We start from the raw sequence: 23,275 nt of genomic DNA, 5'->3' as shown, positions 1-23,275 counted from the left end.
TCATGTTTGTGTGGGAGCAGTGTGGGTGTGTGCCTGTGTTTTTCCATAGCCTGCTTCTGATTCTTGAACAATAGCTTCCATCTGAAAAATAGGCAAGGCCTAAAAACTATGGCCCATTACAAACGGGCCTTAAAGTACGCGACGAGCGTGTACTAGGGTTAGAAAGGGGCGTCCTTTCCGGATGCCCCTAACCCTAGTACGCGCTCTGCGCATAGAAAATCATGGCGGCCATTCCACACGGCCGCCGCCATCACTACGTCATGACTGCGCCGCCTCCAAACAAGGCGGCGTGGTTGTGAAGTATTGGGGCCGCCCCAGGGCGCCTAGTGCGCCCTTTCCAAGGCCCCGGAAGGAGCTCCGTTTCGGAGCTCCTTCCTGGCTTTGCATCGCTGGGCGCAGCCTTCAGACGGCTGTGCCCAGCGACGCAGAGGAGAAAGGGGCCAAGCGGCCCCTTTCTACTCCTCCCTGCCGTCGCGGGGTGTCCTTGGGGCTTGGAGCCCCAAGGACACCCCTTTCCAGGAGGCAGGGAAGCGGTGTTTTGCCGCTTCCCCGCGGCCTGGAAAGCAGCAGATCGGGGCCTCAGCAGCTGCCGCCCTGTCTGCTGAGGCCCCGATCCGGCGGGGAAACGGTCGGGTGCAGGCTGCCACTTTTCGGCGGTCTGTAACCCACCAATGAGTGCAGATTCTGCCTTGATTTAACACACTTGTTATCATAATATAAATGATACAATGTAACATAGCTAGCCATTACTATGACTTTTTTGTATCATAGTTCCAAGAAAGTGTGTTATTACCAGGGAGTATATTGTAGTTAGCAAGAGCCAATGTGGTGTAGTAGGTTGAGTGTTCAGCCCTGGAGATCAGGGTTAAAATCCCCACTCGAGCATAAAAACCCACTGGATGACCTTGGCAAGTCACATTCTCTCAGATTGAGGGTGGCAATGGCAAACTGCCTCTGAAGAAATGTGCCAAGAAAATCCTATGATAGGTTCACCTTAGAGTCGCCATAAGTCAAAAATGACTTGGAGGCATAAAATAACAACATATTGTAGGTGACCAAAGTAATCTCATGCCTTAAAGCTTTTAAATACCATGACAGTAAGAACCCAGACTTGTGGGCCATGTTCTTGATCAGCACCTTATACATGATCCACTCACCTAAAGTATCCCCTCAACTGCTTCCAAAATACAGAAAAGAAATCCCCCCAGCAGATCTAAATAAACATGCAGGTTCAAATGGAGAAATTAAATACTGAAAACAACTTTTCTCCTGTAGGATTTGATTTTAGAATAGGAAACATGTCAAGAAGACCATATGATAACTGAAGAATAATCCATCACTTTGATACATACCCTGAGGTCATGGATACCGTAACTTTTACGCAGGGTTATCTGGAAGACTTCCAGTGAACTGAGAAAGGCAGCTAAGCGGCACAGACTTTGCTTGCCACTTCCTCCAACTCCAATCAAAAGGGCATTTCCATATGGGGCTTCGAGAATGCGACTGATACGACAACTATAGAAGAGGAAAATATTAAAATGAGACAGTTTTAAAAAGGCATTATTCTCTCAACCAATAAAACAGAAAGAGAGGGTGTGAGTATGTTTCCATTTCAGCTCCTGGGTTATGAAACCCAGACATCTGAAACCAAGTAAGGATATTAGGGAACCCTAGGGTGGGTCTGCATCTTATTTATTTATTTATTTATTTTTAAAAAACAACAACAACCCAATTAATTAATTTTAATTAATAACTAGTAACATGTTAAGTCTGTCACGGGTTTTCTTTGAAATAAGAGAGGTACTCAAGAGTAGGGATCACTGCAAGAAGAAAAAGCCTTGAGATTTGGTTCAAATATTTGCAATGAGTTTTGGATGGGGCTAGGGCACGGCTACTTAAACCTGCCCTCTCAGCTTCTGGCCTCTCCATTTCTTATGTCTCCACTGTTAAATTTGCACGGTTCCTGTTTCTGATAGGAACCTGATGATCCCTGCCTGTTCTTGACACCAAGAACTAAGTTGTGCATGTGCCCATGTTGGCTAGAAGATTCTGTAAGATGAAGTACAAAAAGCTCTCATGTGATTGACTAGACTTGGGGAACTAGAATATATCAACCCATGTGGCAGGAGAGAGAAACTCCTGATTCCTGGTAAAGGTGAAAACTCGCCCTAACTTGGAGAATGGAGCCCTGACTAACAGTGATTGGGTGGTGGATGCTCTATGGCTTCTACAGAAACTGTCTTGACACTGTGAGGGGGGATGAAGTCTTTAGGTTTGGATGAAATGAATTTTAGCCTCTTTTGGGGTCTTTTTCTAAACTAGACTTTAGTGTGATTATTAGTGGTTTGTTTAATGAGTGTGTATTTACTACTGTGAGATGTTTATTGCATTACTACTTGACTCTTGAGTTGCAATCACTACTAAGATATCTGAAAATTGTTGCAATAGTGGATTTTTTTTAATTACTTCAAGCTGCTTTGAATATGGTTTTACCAGATAAAAGCTCCATATTGCACAAATATACATGATGCTGATGACACTGGACACAAGCAAGGTTAGGTATCAGATGCTTCAAGCAGTATTCCAGTTTTCATGAATTCCCTGGACCTGGAAAATATTTGCATCTCCTGAAACTGTTAAACATCCAGGAATTTTGTGAAGTAATTTCATGGTAAATAATTAAGACTATAATTCTATATACAGCATGGTAAAGGCAACACGGTGGGACTTTTTTCCAAGTAAACATGTGTAAGTTCATGCTACAGTTTTATCAGCTACCTAAAGATATTTTAGTCTATCAACTGATTAATAAATAAATTATATTTTAATACAATCCCCCCAAAATATTAAATAAATATAGATATATTTTTGAAGTGAATGAATGAAGGTCTTTCTCTAAAATTACAACGTTGTAGGTTTTATGTTTAAATTGTAGGATGGAAAGGTCATCTGATGTGGTACAGTGAGAAGGGAACCTATCCATCTGTGCAGTCTGCAAAGCAATTTGCCCTTCAATGACCCTCTATCAGTTAATGGAGGGAAATATCTAACTGGCTATTAAAGCTTTCACTAATTAATCTACCTATTAAACTAATTAAAAGTTGGTAGCCCTACAATCAACCTTTTTGGAAGCATGGACTTGAAAAATACTATTTGTGATTTTTGAAAACTTTCTTAATATTGAACTTCTTGTGACTTTGAATTTGACAGACTTTTTAAAAAAAGTTCCTCTCTTACACATGTGAAACTGACATGCACTTTGCATTAAAATGGTAGCACCTTTGGCATTCATACATAAAAACTGCCATGTACAAAACCAAATTCCTAACCCTGGTGATAGGACAGGTGGTCTTAATAGCATGCAATGGGGTGGTGATAAAAGGTCCTCATCCTAACTGTCCCCATTGTCTGCCAGCACCCATTGGCAATCCAAAAAGGGAGGCATCTATGTTGATCCATTATCTAGTGATCCACATCAACAAACCAGTTCCAGTCATGTCCACAAAGAGTAGGTCTTCTGTAACGTCTGAATGCACCTTGCATGACAACTGTAATAATGATAACAAAGCGGGGACAATTTATTCCTTCCCCTGTGTATCTCAGCTAAGCACAGATGAAACAAGGAAACCTGAGGCAGATGGGGCACAAGGGAATGTCTTCACTCCTGCTAAAGAAAAAGTCCCAGGAGTCTGGTCCTGTGAGACCTGGCTGAAGTACTGGCCCTGCAAGCCTTGACACCAATAATATCTGAAATATACCCACTGTTTCTACAGCGGGATTTTGAGGAGCATCCTAATGCCTCCGAAGGGTGGTTTGCTATTTTGCAAAAAACAGGTAAGTAATCACACATTTATGTTCCTGGGGGTTGATCCAGGGTGTAGCTGTGGTGTGGGGAAAATGAAGACATTGACAACTTAATAAAAATCCCCCCCAATGAAATTTTCCTTCAGTCCCCTATGATTTGAGACATTGACAAATCATAAATACCTAGCTGTCTTACATTTACTGTGTTTGCATTCCCTTGGTAATTTTACCTACCCCTTTACTTTGGATACCTAAACTGTATCACTAAAGGATCTGTTGAAGTTTGAAGCTACTACAGTGCTAGAAATGTGGGTACAGAAAGAAAATTTCACTGGGAGGGATTCTTTTTTGAGGTGGCATTTTGCTTCTCTTCCCATAGGTACACTCATTGGATTGGATCATGGTAAATTTTGTCTTGGACAGATGTGCTCGGTTCACCACTCAGCACCATTACCATTTGCTTTCAGTATCACTTCCTGTCGATCAACAACAGTGACAGAATAAGTGTTGTCTGCATGCCTTGTACTGGGCTACCCAGAATAGCTAGTGATAATGCAGTGTGTTGCACTCGACAGACTCTCATCTGCTCCAGCAGCACTCTTCTTATATCTTGTGTCACAGTGTAATCTATGCTATGCATCGTCCTACACCAAAGATGGGTAGCTGGTACACACTACACTAATTCCAAATGTTTTTGGAATGCAGTTCCCTGCACCACTGACTGCACTGGCAAGGGCCAGTGGGAACTGCACTCTAACAAGATTCAAAGAGCCATATGTTTTCCACTCCTATCCTGATAGACATTAGTCGATATAACAACTTGTTTAGCCAATAACAGGATCATTTTACTCCCTAGCCACAACAGCATAGATGTGCTAATGGCCTGATTTTGTGGATCAGAATATTCATTATGGAGCCATGTGCGATGTAACGGTTTGAATATTGGACTATGTCTCTGGAGATTAGAATTCAATTCCCTGCTCAGCCATAAAAACTCATTGAGTAACCTTGGGTAAGTCACACACTCTCAGCCCCAGAAACCCCCATGATAGGTTCACCTCAGAGCTGCCATAACTCAGAAATGTCTTGAAGGCAGCACACAACAACAACAATATTCATCAAACATTACGAGAGTTATTGCCACTTTCAGCAAACAAAGCAGTAAGGTAGCAATCAGTGCTAGGTTTAATAATTCCATGGTTTGATGGTGTGTGTTTTTTACACAGGGCTATGTTTCCAGAGGAATACGGTTCTTTTATTGATAAGATTATTCTCTTTGGGAATTGAAGTTTTCACAAGAATGTATTTTAGCTCAGACTACCTGACATCTGGCCTCAGGCTGAGCTCAGCCTCTACATGCATGACTTCCTGCCAGAGTAATTAAGTACATTTTTCTTGATTAACCAAAAAACAAAACAAGATGAAAAATTAATTTGCTTTCTATTGCAGATCCCAGTGAAACAGCCTTTATAAACTCTCTGGGAAATGATCCCACCATTGCCATACAGATTAGGTAGGCTCAGTTTGGGCAAGAATATCTATCAGTGTAGTGATAGTATTCAAAAATATTCCAAGATACCAGAGCAATAAAAAATATCTATGGATCTTTAGAAAAATACTAAACCAGATATCTTTTATAGATTTATTAGCTGTATCATAATGTTGAATTTTTGTAAATGCTGACAAGAAAAACAAAAACTCTCAAGGCATCATTTGGCTGGATACTTGCTTGGCCCTATGCCTCTCTTCCTATCTCATTGTCTTTTGATATGTGCATGTCTCTGTGCACTCAAGCATACTGGTAGTTACTCTGAAAGAGAAGGTAAAATACTTGCAGCTTTTCCTCTCCAGCCTAGAATTCTGCCAGAAATAGTGGTGGCCAGGGGCTTTCATGTAAGTGGATTGGTGACTGCCTTTCTGTTTTACTGCCAACATTAAGGAACTACCCCTTGTTGTTGTTGTTGTGTGCCTTCAAGTCATTTCTGAGTTATAGCAACCTGATATGGAGGTTTCAAGCCACCATTGGTCAGGAAGTTTATGTGAGTTCAAAATCACTCTCTCTGGCTTTTCTTCGTGAACGAAGATTCAGGAAGGACTCATCCCGTGCTTTGTATAAGCACGTTGGTGACTAAAAAGGCCAATTCGGGATAAACAGGTCCGGTTGCAGAAAGCACAGCAGAAAGTCTCCTTGGGTGATGTTTCCAGGTTGCGGTTCTTTCTGCGTTGTCGCAGAGTTCAAAATCAAATGATACAGAAATGCGTGATATTTTGCTGATATTCAGCTGGATCATACCTAAGGTGTATATTGGGAACATAACTATACATTAAATGCATGATCAGTCTGTGTAAGAATCATATTTAAAATGAAGACATGTATACCCATGTTGTTAGCATGTTAATCTTTGCCCATCCATCATTTCTCCACTTTAGACTAATTTCCATCCTGCTTCTACCTCCTCTAACTTACACCATAGGATTCCATAGATATTCTTGTCTCTCCAAACATGCATTTGGAACTCATGTAGAATACATAAAACATTAATATGAAATTTAGGAACAGAATAGGGAGAAAAGATTATCACGGGATTAGGATATAAATAAAAAAAATCAGAATATTCAAATGTGCTCCCAAATGATAATTTAATCTCTTAGCATTTCCACTGTAGCTTCAATGAAACTAACATACTAATCCTAGCACAAGGCAAACCAGAAAAGTTGTAAGACCAAAAGGAGTGCAGAAAGGGAAAAAGTCATCCCCTTTCCCTGGGATTTCTATAATTATTTTGAAGCCGTCCTTTTTTCACCTTCATGCACATGAGTCAGGAAATATAAAATATTTGAAACAGATGTAATATTCCACAAAATGAATCTTAAAATATCCTTATAGGTCATGCCCCTCTTTGGACTTGGCATCTACTGTGAATTTGACATCAGCAGCAGTGATGCTGGCTGGTCACACAGAGCAAGAGCTAACAGGTTACAGTGAGATGGAGGCATCTCAAAACCTTGAAAGAGTGTGATGACTAAGGAACTTTCAAAGTGAGCCTGTGTGCTGTATGCCCAGCTTAGACCTGGTCACTGGCACAGCACCCCCCACCCGCTCCTAAACCTTTACTTGAGGTCATTCTCCTGAATATCTTTACAGAGAAATCCATTTACACTTCAGTAGTGATGTGCATTGAGGCCCCTCTTCCCACATGCCCGAACTGAGAGAACTTACACATGCTGTATGGCATCCTCAAAGAGAACAAGGTTCATTGCTGCATGTAGTTCGTTGTAGTGCTCTAAAGCCTCTGTTAAAATTCTGGTCAGCTTATTCCAATCAGAGACTGGAAAGTAATGAGGTTCTCCAACACCATGGGCAAAGTGGCAGTAAATTATTGGCTTGTGGATAAATATGTGCTCATCAACACCCTGGTGGTAACAATACAGAGATACAAACAAGCATTCAAGACTGCACATTAACCCTTTAACACTGCTGATTCTTCTAATTTTAACTTTCAAAACAAATCCTCAGATCCAGCCGACACACCTTGGATGTTTGAACATATTTTTGCTATTATTGTTTAATAAGTTCTTTTAATATATATATATATATATATATATATATATATATATATATATTTGTTTAATAAGAACTATATACAGTGCAGGGGATTCTAAACCAGGGATTCATGGACACTTAGGGAATGGATAGATTGGATTTGGGAGGACTGTGAACCAGGCAGACACAAAAAACATATTTTTCCCTTTGACTTTCTTCCAGTTACATTGATAATGGTATTTCAGTGCCTTTTCCTGCCTTTTTCATAGCTTTTGTCAAGAGACCCAAAGGGTTCTGTGACCCCAAACTGGCCTAGTAGCTTCTTCTCTTTTCCTGAAGTACAAAGTAAAAGGTTACACATGCACATTTACTTAGCAATATCCCACTTAAGTCAGTGGGGCATGCTCCCATGGAAATATACAAAGGATTACAATATGGGTTGCCATGATCTAGCCCCAGTAATGTAAAGGTAATAGCTAAAGGGCAGCAATACAACAACACAAGAGCAGGAACTCACAATATATTTGATGGAAAATCCATCACCCCTCCCTACTACTAAGAGGACTGTAGACAAACTGAGGGTGGTGGCAAATGACACAATCATCCCTGCTAACCATAAAGTCCTGGAGTCTGGTATGGTGAGCCCAGGCTTCATACACCACTGTTTGTTCCAGACTCAGAGCCTTATTCTGGTAGCCATCCAGATCAGAGAAAGGAGATAAAGGAAACACATTTATATGTATTTGATCCAAAACACACTGCAGAAATAATCCAGTTTGAGACCGCTCTAACTGCCCTGGCTCAATGCTAGAGAATTATGGGAACAGTAGTTTTGTGAGACATTTAGTCTTCTCTGTCAGAGAGAGCTCTGGTGCCACAATAAACTACAGTCCCCAGGATTTCCTAGCACTGAACCAGGACGGTTAAAGTGATCTCAAATTGGATTATTCTTGTAGTGTATTTGGGACCTTTGACATGGAACAATATGCAACCATCCTTGAAAAATTTGAAACAGAGGAAGGTATAGGATTCCCTGATATGTTGTCTCCATCTCTGTCTCATCTGTTGCTTCCTCACCTATAGACTGATACTCTCAGGAGTATATCAGACAGGGCTTTTTGGAGCTCAGATCTGGAGTGACTCCTGGTTCAGCTATGCGAATTCACGTCGTAATGTGAATGTTTTATCACACCTGGTTGCCCTTCCATTGCCCTTCCGAATCAAGGGGGAATCGAATCCAAGGCAAGTCACATGATGTGGATTCATGCAAAGCAGAGTGAGTGCACATTGTATTACTACACCGGTGCATACCATGCGGATTCAACAATTTGAATTGGGACCCTTGCACATGCTCAGTGGGGGTCTGGACACTGTCCTCCTTCCCTGCCCTCTCCTTAGCTGTCATCCTTCATCGGACTGAAGGAGCAGTCAGGGGATGATGCGATAGGTGGCAAGGGGTCACTGGGGCCAGGATTTGGATGCAGGAGAAGGCAGGGGATGATGGGATAGGTCGCAGGGGGTCACTGAGGCCAGGATTCAGATGCAGGAGAAGGCAGAGGATGATGGGATAGGTTGCAGGGAGTCACTGGAGCCAGGATTGAAGGAGCAGGCAGGGGATGATGGGATAGGTCGCAGGGGGTCACTGGAGCCAGGATTTGGATGCAAGAGAAGGCAGGGGATGATGGGATAGGTTGCAGGGGGTCACTGGAGCCAGGATCGGACTGAAGGAGCAGTCAGGGGATGATGGGATAGATGGCAGGGTGTCAGAGAGGAGGAGATGGCATGAAGGAGGAGGGGGGATGAAGGAGCAGGATGCAAGGGGCCAAGGGGGGTGACATCAGAGTGAACTTCCACACCAGACCAATTCGAAGTGAAATCGAAGTGAGCTTGAAAGCGAATTCTGTGAATTCACTTTTTTCCAATTTTACCAAAATGAGGGGTCACTTTGGAATCACTGCAGAAGCACCACGGAAGGACCGCTCATAGAAAGGAATCTCATCTGATAACACATTCACGTTATGACGTGAATTTGCATTGTGGACCCGCAGTCACCCCGGATCTGACTTCCAAAAATCCCCCCAAAAACCCCAGTGTAATATACTCCTCAGATTTATTTCTTTTCCTCCCACACACGTCTTCACTTTCTTCTAGTTACACAGTCATGTTTGGTCCCATCCTTCCTTTTTCTCAAACATGCAGTTCTTTAATAGTAGCCAAGATCACATGGGAGATCCATCTTCTGATCTTACCTCTGAAACTCACCAGGAAGCCACTTCACTTAAAAGCCAGGTAGCCACTTCAACCAATAGAGCTATATCAACCAATTTAGCTATTTCAATGCAAGAAAACTATTTAGGTATGTATTTCTTTAAAAGGCATCTACTGTACCACCTCCAAGCAGTTCAAAGAAGATAAGAGACAAAGCAACAAAACTGTGCATTCAGACCACATAGTTCAATAAATAAGATTCAACTAAGGAATCAAAAGATGATTACTTATATCACTTGTTTATCTGATTGCTGAACATAGAAGCTTCTGAGCAACAAGCAAGGACATAAAGTAGTATGGAATGCAAAGGGATCTTGCAGCACCCTTGATACTAACTGAAAAAGAGAAGTCGAAGGCTTTCATGGCCGGCATCCATAGTTTTTCGTGTTTTTTTCAGGCTATGTGGCCATGTTCTAGAAGAGTTTATTCTTGACGTTTCACCAGCCTCCGTGGCTGGCATCTTCAGAGAATGCTGGCATGGAACTGAGGGGGTATATATATACTGTGTGACCCTAGGTTGGGAGAAATGATTTGCATGTTAATCTGTGAATGTTCTGTTGTTGAATGGCAAGGCTTTATGATGGGAAGATATGCAAGGAGAATTTGTGCCTATTTAATTAGCGAACCATTGGCTGGAAAAAAAATCTGATCCTAGGTGGTTTTCATTTGCATTTTGCTGGGTCCTGATTTTGGTGTTTTTCAGGACTAGTTATAAATGATGCTGGACATAAAATGGTATTTGAAAACACTGAAATTCTGGACCATGCCAACATCTATCAGGTCAGAATGCACAGGGAAGCCATTGAAATCCACAAACACCTAGACAACTTCAACAGGAAAGAAGAAACCCTTAAAGTGAACAAAGTTTGGTTATCAGTCCTGAAAAACACCAAAATCAAAACCCAACAAAATGCAAATGAAAACCACCTAGGATCGTGTGTGTATGTGTGTGTGTGTGTTAATTAGATCACTAATTAAATAGGCTCAAATCCTCTTTGCATATCCTTCCACCCCCTGAGGCCTTGCCATTCAACAACAGAACAATCACAGATTAACATGCAAATCACTCCTCCCAACCTAGAGTCACTATACACACACACACAAACACACACACATACACACACACACACCACTCACTTCCATGCCAGTGTTCTCTGAAGATACCAGACATAGATGCTGGTGAAACATCAGGAATAAACTCTTCTAGAACCTGGCCACAAAGCCTGAAAAATCCACCAAAAACTATGAAAGAGAAAAATTGGTAGCTTGAGCTTTGTTAGAGATTATTCTAGTTCCTCAGATGTTCAAGTCTATAAAGGCTCTTCATTTAGTCTCAAAGGTGTGACAAGATCCCTTTCCAAGCTGGGAATAAAACAGTGTGGTTATAGATGCTGAAAACCATTGCACTGTTGCCTTCCGGATTATACTCTTATGAAAGAAAATAGTCTGAACCAATTTTTTTTAAAAAAAACAGCAAAACAAGGAAACATTAGCTACAGAGTGATACATAGGTGACTGAGGGTCAAAATAGATATTAGAGCAGCACAACTGACATTAATGGAGAACAGACATTGGAAGTGTGGCCCTGGTGGACAAGAAGTGCTCTGCTAAAAAGAGGAAATGCCTCACTAAAAGGCTGTAACCACGTGGCCTGTGTAACATCTGAGACAATTTTCCAGCTTCAAGGCAACTTTGTTCCTCCTTAGTATGATTCTTTCATCTTTAAATCAGGACTGGACAAAAAACAGTAGAAAATACAGTCAGCAGCAGAACATGTAGCTGCATCTGTGCTTTTCCCCACCTGCCCTTCCTGCCTTCTTAACCACTGGGAGATTTGACTGAGGGTAGGCTTGCCATATCCCGCCTGGGGGTGGGACTTTCCCGGTTTGGGGCGGGTCCACACGGTCCCGCCCCGGTTTGGCCCCGCCCCCGGGACAACCCCCTCCCAGCGAGGGCCTGGAGGCTTTGGAGGCCTTGGAAGCAGCTCCGCGATCGCGGAGCAGTCCTCCAAGGCCTCTGGGGCTTGGGAGAAGCTCTCCCAGGCCCCTCTGGAGGCCCTGGAAGCGGCTCCGCGATCGCGGAGCAGTCCTCCAAGGCCTCTGGGGCTTGGGAGAAGCTCTCCCAGGCCCCTCTGGAGGCCCTGGAAGCGGCTCCGCGATCGCGGAGCAGTCCTCCAAGGCCTCTGGGGCTTGGGAGAAGCTCTCCCAGGCCCCTTTGGAGGCCCTGGAAGAGGCTCCGCGGTCGGAGCTCCGGCTGTGGGGTCCTCCAAGGCCTCTCCAGAGGGGCCTGGGAGAGCTTCCCCCAAGCCCCAGAGGCCGAGGAGGAGGCCGCTTGCCACCGCGGCAATGGCCATGATGACAGGCGGCCCCCACGCTCCTTCCCGGCCTGGGAGCAGCCCGAGGCTTCCTCCCAAGCCGGGAAGGAGAAGGAGGACAAGGTTCAAAAATGTGGGACCTTTTTTTTTTTTTAAATATTCCTGGCCAGGAAATAAAAAAAATTAAAAAATTAAAAAATAAAAAAGTCCTACATTTTTGAACCTTGTCCTACATTTGTCCCGGTTTGGAGGTCCTCAGCTATGGCAACCCCAACTGAGGGTCAAATCTCTTCCACCCACCCCACCTCATCTATCCCCTAACTAGTGCAGAGGGAAGGGGCAGTTGGGAAGAGAAACATTAAACTTCTCCTCCCCTGCCACTGCTGTCTTGATCTAAATTGGTATCCTAGCACCTGCTCATGAAAAAGGGGTGGAGGAAGCACAGATGTAGCTGTATGCTGTATATTAAAAAGTAACTTGTAATTTGACCCTCACTCATGATTACTCTAGAGATTAAGAATTTAGAGAGAGGAATGTTTCATGGCTGAAGTCAAACCCAGGAGTCAATACATACCTCAAAGTACCTTTTTGCTGTATCGATAAGCACTTTCTTAAAATGTTCGATATCCCTTTCTTCCATAAGTTTGTCTGAGTAGACTCGGGAAGATTCATGAAACCATAAATGAACCAAGTCAATAGGGGACCGTACACATTCTGGCGTTGCCAAAAGCATTCCCTGCAAAATAATCTGAAGTGTTTATTTGCCCATTATCTTTCTTGAACATTAGACTATCAGTTTCATTTAACTAAAATATGCCATTCAATTAAATACACTCCTGTGGCACCATAACTTGTAAATTTGTTATTCATAATATATGCATATATTTGATAAGCAATTGAAGGCCTGCAGGTAAGTGTGATAAATTGCTTATAATGAGGTACTGTGGTTGCCTCAAGAACATTGATTCCATTTTCCTTCCACACTCACTATCTATAAATTTTATTTTTGTGGAAATTATCCCTTTTTATTTGCCTCAACTGTTTTGCTCTATTGATAGTGTTTGGTTTTCATCCAGCTTTGGCAGGTTCCAGCATGAGTTCATGTTTTTCTATCATGTCCGCTCTTTTCCACCATAATTCATCTAAACTTTATAATAACATTCTGCAATGAGATATTTAGGAACACAATTCCAGCAATGCATGTGGCCATTTCCCCCTGCCATACACTTCACCTTATGGGAAACCTGTGTAACACCTTCTTGTTCATAGATACAACTTTGATCTGACTATTTTTAATTTTTTTTATTTTTTATGTTTTTGGTAAGCACAATAGATGTGGATAATAAAACATGTAGGCTAGGAGGGTGTGGGGGGATTGGATTGCATCGTGTGACACCACTCAAGGGGGTGACATCACAGAAAGGGGTGACACCCAGTGAGCACTCCAACCTCCCTGCTGTGTGCAGCTTCATGTTAGAGTAAAGCCACGCAGGACAGGGAGGGAGAGGGCTCGCCCCCTCTTCCTTGCCCTGCACAGGGCAGGATGCTGGTAGCTGGGCCTTTTGGCTCTGCCCCAGAGCCCTGCCCCTGCACCAGGTGACACCTTGGTGCAGGACATCACTGCATGTAGAAGTTAGAACAGTAAAACTGCATTACCTGGAATATGCGTGTCAGATCTCTTAAATTGAAAATATAATGAAATCGAATAGCAGTAGGCATGAAATTCTGGGTCGTCTTCTGGTGCAAAGAAATGGCAGCTTGTATAAGTGTGCCAACAGACTTCCTTATGCTGTAACAGAAGCCCCCTTGCTGAAAATGCATGTTTATTATCTTGCCATAGATAGTGGCTAAAGCATCTGTTCCTGGAAAGTGGACAGCAAACACTGAGAAATGTCTCTAGAATAAAGAGAAGGGAGGAGGAAAGCATTTCAGGTAAATATAATTAATGACATCCTGCCTCCACCATTTATACACTTGGGAGCTTGAATGCAAAGGTGACAGCTGAAAGGATTCTGCAGGTAAATCTTACTCATAACCCTGGAGAATCAGATTGAAAATCCACTAAGTCCTGCATCCAGGAAGCCCAAATGTGATGCCTGAAGGAACACTTTATCCTGGTGTTGCTCTCTAGAAGGCTCTGTTAATCACCTCAGTTGCCACAGCTCTCTCTTATTGATACCTCAGATCTCCATCCATTTGTCCAGTCTTCTTTGACACCTTCCTCCAATTTGGTAGCTTTGGCCATGCTGACTAGGGATAATGGGATTTGTAGTGGCAGGTTGGAGATGCCCACTCTTTTAAAGCTGTTATCACATCCTATGGCAGTGAACTCCTTAAACTAGCAATGGGTTCTGTTGTGTCTTCTCAGCCACCCTTAATACTATGGCTAGTCAATTTCACTGGGTGATATAGAAGCCATCAGCCACCACTTGAGATCATGATGAAGCAAATATTTAACAAAAGGGTCTAAAATATCTGCTTAAAAGCAACACACTAACATAAGCAAGGATGGTAGAAACCCAGACTACATACTATAAAAGAGATTGAAATTTCAGATCTCTATGGTATGGATGACTGCAGGGAGGACAAAGGATTTGTTTTGTAAATGTCCATCTAATTGGCAGATGGGTATGCTTGGATTTTGTTGTTGTGTTTCATGTTATTGAAGCCATAATCTCAGAAGAGGATTATTTTCCGCTGGGCTAAAGAGAAGAGAAACTGCCTTTCTAAATAAGCACTTTATTAAATAAATTAATAAATAAATAAACATCTGGAGCTTTATTAATCCAAGACAACCTTTTGGTTAATTAAAAGCCTTCAACCAACTGAAAGCCTCAATTAACTGACTAAAAGTTGTATTCTAGTCTGAACTGTTGCCATTTTAAAACCTAGTCCAAATTCTCTGCCTGTCCTAGTGTCCCATATCAGGCACACAGGCCTATTGGGTTTTTAATTCTTCATTTTATTGGGTCTTGCTTTCACAAATGTTATATCCATGGGTGTCACTGGGGGGTGCAGGGGATGTGGGCCACACCAGGTGACACCCTAAGGGCCCTTTTGCCAGAAATGGCCTGTGGCGTTCACCTGCATCCTTTTAAAATACTGAAGAGATGAGGTGAGTGGGATGAGGCTTAGAGGGAGGAGAAAGGAGAAGCCCTAGGTTTTTTAAAATATAAAATTAAATTTTAAATTTTAATTTTAAAATATTTTATTTTTTAAAAAAATAAAAAATTCTTTGAAAATTTTCTTTAAAAATATCACATTTTACCAAATTTTCACTTTAATCACATGAAACTATGGACATTATAACATGGAAGGCTAGAGTCCTTCTCCCTTCCTTCTTCTATCCTTCTCCCGTCCCTAAACTCACACTTCTCCCGTTGTTAAAGTTTCATGGAGTAAAGTTTCATTTGGTATTACCAGGAACCAGAAGCATGCGGAGATGGCTCCATGACACCCATGGGAGAAGCATGTGGGGGTGTGATCCCTGATTGTGCAATTAGTTGGGTTTAGGGATGGGAAAAGGACAGGAGAAGGACGCTATTCCTTCCGTGTGATAATCTCCTCTGTACGTGTAAATATATTTAAGCTGTGAGTATGACACTATAATTTGAAGGAATAATTTTAATTTTGCTAGCTGTTTGTGTCATAACTACAGTCTGCCCTTCCTTTATGCGGGGGATCCGTTCCAGACCCCCCCCCCATGTAAAGGGAATTCCACCTATGCTCGAGCCCCATTTAAATTAATGGGGCTTGTGCATGTAGTGGTGCGGTGGCGCATGCACATCACAGGCACACGCCCCATTATTCCTTATGGGACGCGCCGTCCCCTTCTCCCAGCGCGACTTTCAGTGTATGCTGAAAGCTGCGTAAAACGTGCCCACGTATAATGCGAGTGCACTTTATTACCATTATATTCAGTGATATTTATGATTTATGAGTAACATTAGTACAAAAAAAACGTTACTAAGTATGCTGTATGGTAGGGCATGGGAGGAGGTCAGTGGGTGTATGTGACCCCAGAAGCTACCGCACCGGATGACACTACCCCTAGTGATAGCACTGGTTATATCGCCTTGTTTATCTGATATAATTGTCCACTCAGAGGACAACATAGTGAGTAAGGAGGTTATTTCTGATGGATACTGATTTGGACCGATTTGAAGGATATGGACATCTGGAAGTGAGTGCTGATGAGATTGATAATATTCTTCAACTTCATACATAGTGCAGTGATTCGTTATCTCTTTTTTAAGCAAGCAAGAGAAGGAAATACACAAATACCTTGTGTATTTACAACAACATCAATATGCCCCTCTGGAGCAGTAAATGCCAGGGAGCACAAGAAAGTTAATGCTCTTCTCTTTGCTGAAATTAAAATAGCTTTAATACTTATTCAGAAGAAGAACAGCTTGTTCACACTTGGCACGTATGGCAACCTACCTGAAGACGCTGATTTACTGAAAAACTTCCAGCCGTGGGATTCATGCACGTGACGTACTGACAATTGTGAATTTCTTTCAAAATCAGTTTCTGTCTGTCATACCTATGTAGTTACAAAATAACAAAGGGATAATAAAACTCAATTGTATATTCACAGTTTGAGATCCCTATTGACAGATCTTCACAGTGAAGGCTGCTGTAAGAAAGTCTGATTATGTAGCCCTCTGTTAAAAGATCTGAAAACCTTTTCTTTTGTCCCTGCTCTCTTACATGAGATTTCTATAATTCTTAGTCTCTTAAGCAACTCGGAAGACTGACAGTACCTCAATTTGGCCTCCTCTCATCAAATTATGATAGTAGTGTTCAAGCATCTACCGTATAAGGGGAGAATTTCCACTGTTGGGGTCTCTTCAACAAGGCCATTGAAGGCTGTTAACCATTTTGACAAGTACAGAGAGTGCCAATTTGCACAGGAGAACAGGCTAAATAACACGTGGGTATACAGTGTTTCAGGGACACATGAATGACTTCACGAAGTCAAAATTAGGCAGCAGATGATGGGAAAGACCTCTGTATGGATCTCCAGAGGGCGCCTCCAAACCCCAGTCTTCCTACTGAAAATGGCTAGAGGTGAAGGAGGGCAAAGTCAGTGCCCACTGGGACATAGGCTACAGAATCAAGCATGGATAGTCCTGCACCCAGTTAGTATGCCGAAAGGATCCCATGTTCAGAATGAATGTTTTAATAGGGAATGGGGCACTAGCACCCTATGGTTCCATTCTGTTCTATGTTAGGAAGGCCATATCTGGTTCCTTATGTCCAGTTGTGGGTAGCATATTTTACAAAGAGTAAAATATGTCCCTCAGACAGACACTCCAAGCACCCTCCTTGCCTTTCTCTTCCCCTCCAGGAAAGATAAAGTTTGTGGGAAGGAAGAGCATGAGGAGGGATCAAGGCCTCCAGGTCATGTGCTCCCCTTGAGCAACTCTTGTGCCCTTCCTGGGGGTCCCATATGACAAGGCTAGGGAATCTACTCCAGGTTTTAGACCAAACTTTAAAGGAGGTATCCAAGGTGCTGAAGCTATGTTGGGGGCATAGTTTTGCACCTTAGTTTTGCACTGGCACCAGTGAGGTTCAGACTAAAACTGGAGTGGAATCACTGTTCCACTGAAATGGAAGCCACCAGTCACCACTGCTCCAGACTTTTGTCCCTTGTCCTTGTTTCCCAGACTTAGTCCTCCAGGTGTTTTGAACTTCAACTCCCATGAAGCCACAGCCAGACTGATCAACAGTCAGGAATTCTGGGAGTTGAAGTTCAAAATTTCTGGAGAACGAAAGTTTGGGAACCACTGACCTAGAAAGTGTTCTGCAGCAGATCTGGATTAAGGGCCTATTACACAGAGAACTATATAGGCCTTGATAGGCATTGATCTACGAAATGATAGGCATTGATCTACACCTTTTTAATATATCTAAATGATAATCTATGACCTGCATCTTGATATAAAAAGTGCATCTTGACCTGAGTAGCCAAATGGCCCTAGCATGTGATCTCCCACTGAAACAAGGGAAGCCATGAGTTTTTGATATGTAAACGAATTTCCTTTCCCAGCTTGGATGAGATTATGCAAGGAGCTGCTAAGTGCTATCAGGAAAGATGCTATCAAATGTCTTAAGGAAGTGTCTCTCTTTGTGATTGAGGGGGAACCATTTGAATCAAAGGAATGGCATTTGTAGCCATTCAGGTCCCTACTCTGGCAGAAACATTTGGGTTAGATCAAAACATTTGGTTAGGATGTGAAATACACTTCAAACAGTTTCCTTTGATTACCCTTTGTCTAGAGACCCTGTTAAACCCTTAAAAAGGTCTCCTAAATTTAGAGAGGGGCTGCGGCTAGCCATTCACTGGGGCCAGTTAGCCACTCGCTGGGGCCAGCCATTCACTGCTGGTACCTCTAGCTGCTGGTAGCCTCTCTCTGCTGCTGGCAGCACAGCTATCTATGTCAGTTTTAAAGTCAGTCTTTCTCTCTGACTTGTCTGCTTAACCAGACCTGCAAACCCACACACACAAATTGGAAGATAGAACTTCTACATAAGGTGAGTATTTCCGTTAGCAAGCCTAATATCTATTTTACATTTACTACGTTATTTCCTGAGTCTTGTATGAATGTGTGAGTGTATGTGCCTGTATGTTTGAATCCTTGTTTCCAATAAAAGAGACATTGATTGTACTTAGAGCCTCTGCCTCATTTCTGGATTTCTAGTTCCTGGTATAAAGATCGAAGGGGCGATCCCTGAGGTGTGGTAACAGGCCTCCTCTCGTGACCTTGAGCTAATTAAATTCCCCATTGATAATTTGGTCACTGTTCACTGTTACAGTCTGTGTGTCTTTAAAACTGACACAAGCAAGCAGTCTGATCTCTGTATGCTTTCCTCAGTAATAGGTGAAGAAAATAAGAATCCATAATTACTGTATATGGTTGGCCCTTGCTATCCACACGTGCAGGGGATCTGTTCTGGATACACGTGTGCGCACACGCACACACACGTGGATACCAAAACCCACAGATACTCAAGGCCCATTGTCCCTAATGTCAGCATGGCAACACTGCCATTAGGGACAAATGCACTGAAGTTCTCCCTTCGTCTCTCTCTCTTCCTTTCTTCCTTCCTCCCCCCTCTCTCCATGCTTTTTTCCTTCCATTCCCTCTCTCTCCCCACTTCTTCCCCCTCTGAGGCTTTTGCCCTGGGCTTGGCTTTGGGGGCAGTTCAGAGATGGAGGTTGGAGCCTCATCAGCCAAAGGGAGCTAGAAATGGTGCCAGGGCTTGGGTCTCAGAGCCTCCCCTCACAAAAAAGTACAACACCCGGGATGTAAGCTTCAGGCTACAAGTCCCAAGCCCCTTCCCCGGCTTTGACTCCCTCTGGCTACTCCACCTTTGAACCCCTCCCAAAACCAAGCATGGGGCAGAAGGCTCGGGGGGGGGGGAAGGAAAGAAGGAGCGTGACAGGGAACAGAAGGAAGGAAGGAAGGAAGAAGGGACGGAGGACTTCAGTGCAGTTGTCTCCAATAGCAGCACGGCTGCATGCATGTGCTGCTATTGGGGACAATGTGGGCTTGCCATCCACTAATGCCCAAATCCTCAGATGGCAAGCCCATGGATACAGAGGTCCCATTGTATACTCAGGTATAAGTCTAGAAATTATGGGGTCAAAAAATTGACCCAAAACATTGAGTTGACTCATCCAAGTATTGTACTTTAACTCTTACAGTATATAAGAAAGGAACAATCCCTGGAGAAAGGCAAGAGTGTAATCTCTCCTGGAAGAACGAACTCCCCTCTATTTTCTCATCCACCCAGCTTTTAATATAAGCACAAATATTATGCTTGCTGGAATTTGCTTCATCCTTGCGATCCTTTGTTACATGCCCCTAAGTTTTACCCCTGACTTATCCACAGGCCGTATATCAAAATCCAAAATTTCTGGCCTCAGAACCTGCCCTCAACTTATACATGATTCAAATTGTGAAGTCTAGCAAAAACTGGCTGTTTCGAACATGTGAACATATAACTTCAACTTACATATTTCAGAACTTGTACAATTTTAAAAAAAGGGTTTACCAGTGACTGTAGTCGAGGTGCTGTCTAATTAGAGTGTGAGGCTGGACAGTTCCATAGGCATCAACCTCAGGCATATTAAGATCATCAATGAAGTAAATTAATTTTTTCATGCCTGGAGGAGCATAATTCCTGCCCGCTTTCTTTTCCAAGGATCTTTCAAGAACACCTGCCATAAGAACAGAAGATATGCAAGAACAATAACTTGATGTTCAACAATGACATAGGTGAAATATTCATCCGGCGTATTTATTTAAGCTGCCAACATGGTGATGTCAAGACCCTCTAAGGCTAAAAATCCTAAAAATAGTTATATGAAATTTAATCAGAGCTGCCAATCAGAACATGACAGTCTGACAGTTTTTAAGCATGTCCTGCCTAACAGTATTGGTTTCTACAATATGGGCAATGTGAAATTAGATCTTTAGATTGATTGTTTGTTTTACAGCCTCATCTCCATGAGGGATACATTCTCAGATTTACAGCATAAAATGGTAAATGCTATACTTCTGTTGGAAGTTGACCATAGCGTCACATTGGAGGACCTCCAGATGCCTAGAGAGACCTTTCTTCCCTGGATGCAGGTAAGTGAAAACAGAGTTACTGATTCCATGGGATTGGACTGCATCTATTTTTACAAAATTGGCACTTACCAGCCTGGTAATTTTTATGTTTCAATATCTTGAAATAGTCAGTTTAATTGCTGCTCATTGTTTTAATGGAGACTTTTTGTATTTTCATTGATGTTTTCTGTTCTCAGAGGCACATCATGTTCAAATTATGCAGTCACCATAATCCATTGGGAGAGGGCATGATGTGCCTTCAGAATGCCCTATGCTCAGTTCCCTAGCATCTCTATCTAAAAGGACCAAGATGCAAATGAGAGGGAAAGACCTATGTTTCATATTCTGGAGAGTCACTAACAGTCTGAATTGTTTGTTATATTAATTTTTTGTATTGAATTATTTTCATACCTGATTAATATTACTGGCTGCTTTGTGAAGGCATTTTGCTTTGAAGAGTGGGGTTTAGGTACCCCACTGCTACAATAAATAAATAAATAAAATACAGCATAGCAACTATATTCTTAAAGTAAAAGACTGTAAATTATACAGAGCTAAAACCAGATTTATTCACACATAGAACAGACCCATTGAAATAGCAAAATTTCAGTTAGTATATCTAAAGTAAATATAATTGATTTCAGTGGATCTACTTTAGGCCTAAATCCAGTTGGTAGTCCCAGCTAGAACAAACTCACTGAACCAATGGGATTTACATAAATATTGATTTGCTATTCAGCAATTGATTCAGTGTAGTTGGGGCTAGCAACTGGATTTAGGCCTAAGTCTGTATATAATCCATTGTGCATAGAATCATAGAGCTGGAAGAGACCGCAAGGGCCATCCAGTCCAACCCCCTGCCATGCAGGAAATCTAAATCAATGCATCCCCGACAGATGGTCATCCAACCTCTGTTTAAAGACCTCTAAGGAAGGAGACTCCACTACACTCTGAGGCAGTTTAGCTGATGTAGTTCATTCATGCACTTAAGATAATCATCTTGATATGCACCAAGGCCTGGAACTGGGAAGACCAAACCACACACAAGATGCCAGGAGACTTCCCACCACATTGTTATGTTTTGCTTTGTCTAACAAAGAGTCCTTCAGTCCTAATTCAGTCCTAATTCACAGGTATTTGGTAATCTAGAGCAGTTTTAATTGCAAATGAAAAAAAAGATTGAATATTTGAGGAGCTAGTCAAATGGCAACAACTACATACGCTGAAGCATAGCAGATGTTGTGTAGTAGTTGAAGGGGACTTTGGTCACCATATACTTTTCAGAGAGCTTGGTAAATCTGTCAGATACAAGTACTGTTTTTCCAACTCCAGCATTTCCCACTAGCATGATGGGCTGACCCTTCTCCAGAAGTAAATCCATGAAATATCTCAAGCGGATGGTTTCAGATGTATGAATCAAGACTGTCTGTTCTCGCAGACAAGGCGCAGAGGGATATGCATTTTAGAGACAAGGAAAAAGATATATGTTATGCAGTTAAGAGTGTTCTTTTGCAATGTAAATCAATGTAATTGTTTTTATATTTCAATTTAAGTGACAGGAAAGTGAATTTATATATTAAGATTAAACAAGTGGAAATATATAACGGTTACTCAGACTTGATACTTGTCATAATCTTAATTTTATAATAACAATGAATGATTTTTGACACCGCAAAGATCAGAAGCTAAATAGCTGTTTTAGCAAGATTACATTATACAGCATTTGTAACTCAATGTGGTGGAATACTGCATTTTGCTGTCACTTAAAATACAGTGAAATGTAATATGAGAATTATTGCAATGTCTATATTCACATTTTCAAATATAAATGACATGCTATAAACATAAGTCATAGTGCTACCATATGATTATGCTGAAATAATATAACATGGACATAAATGAAGAGAAATGATGTCAAATTGCTCTTGCCAATAAATTAGACTGAAAATTCTACACAAGGAGATCAGAATTAAAATTAGGAAACCAGGTAAATATGGTAGCAATCGTTTTATTCACAGAAAAAGGGCCAATTTTTTTGAAAGTGAAATTGTAGATATAGTTTAATATTTATCACTCCAGGCAGTTCATTCACACTGCAGAAAATAGGTATATCAGTGGCAGTATGAAGTCAGCTTGTATAGGAGATAATACAAAAATCTGGTGAGGTGGTTGAGAGGAGGGGGGAAAATAGCGCTCTCTCTGAGGTTCCAAATGAAAAGTACAAATCCAGAAGAGATTGCTATTTTCCAAGCCCACAAAGAACCTGAGGAGGCAGACAGAAAAATGAGCATTCTTGAGGTGAAATATGCACATTGCACACTGAATCCCTCTCAAAGCTTCAAGTGTTATTCATCTGTGTCTGTGAGTATGAGTGAATATGATGCTATTGGTACACTGTACCAAAGAGAGTCTAATAATTAGACAAGGGACTCTAATTAATTGTGATTCTGGGTAGTTTTTATTGTTGTGATTAACTGATACTGTGTAGTATGCTGGGTCAGTTAATTAACTTATCTGTACTTAGTTTACCCAATTGGAAAATGGACATATTATTACTTAATTGTATTGCTGGGAAGTGGTGAAATTTGATTAGGGTTAGGCCTTTGGAACATTTAGTAACAAGTTCCACTTGAAGGCAAAATATTTTCCTGCGACACAAGTGTATCTGTTAAATACAGATTTCAATGAAATAAAAAGTGAACTTTCCCCCCATCTTTCAGA

General features: G+C 41.9%; 1 protein-coding gene across 1 annotated transcript; it reads right to left on the bottom strand.

Annotated features, from left to right (window-relative positions):
• On the bottom strand, positions 1-21,902 carry LOC149313747 (dynein axonemal heavy chain 11-like). Its single transcript, XM_089523029.1, has 8 exons — positions 21,776-21,902; positions 19,995-20,160; positions 16,374-16,476; positions 13,587-13,826; positions 12,505-12,666; positions 7,025-7,218; positions 1,353-1,515; positions 1-81 (listed from the first exon to the last, which is right to left on the bottom strand). Exons 1-8 carry the CDS (start codon positions 21,900-21,902, stop codon positions 1-3), a joined length of 1,236 nt encoding a protein of 411 aa, XP_089379155.1.
• Between the last annotated feature and the right edge of the window lie 1,373 nt (positions 21,903-23,275).

Source organism: Sceloporus occidentalis, unplaced genomic scaffold (assembly GCF_023333645.1).
Source record: "Sceloporus occidentalis isolate IW3139 unplaced genomic scaffold, rSceOcc1.0.p SCAF_4, whole genome shotgun sequence".
Taxonomy (NCBI): Eukaryota; Metazoa; Chordata; class Lepidosauria; order Squamata; family Phrynosomatidae; genus Sceloporus; species Sceloporus occidentalis.
The sequence above is the reverse complement of the archived record's forward strand: the minus strand, read 5'-3'. Positions and strand labels throughout refer to the sequence as shown.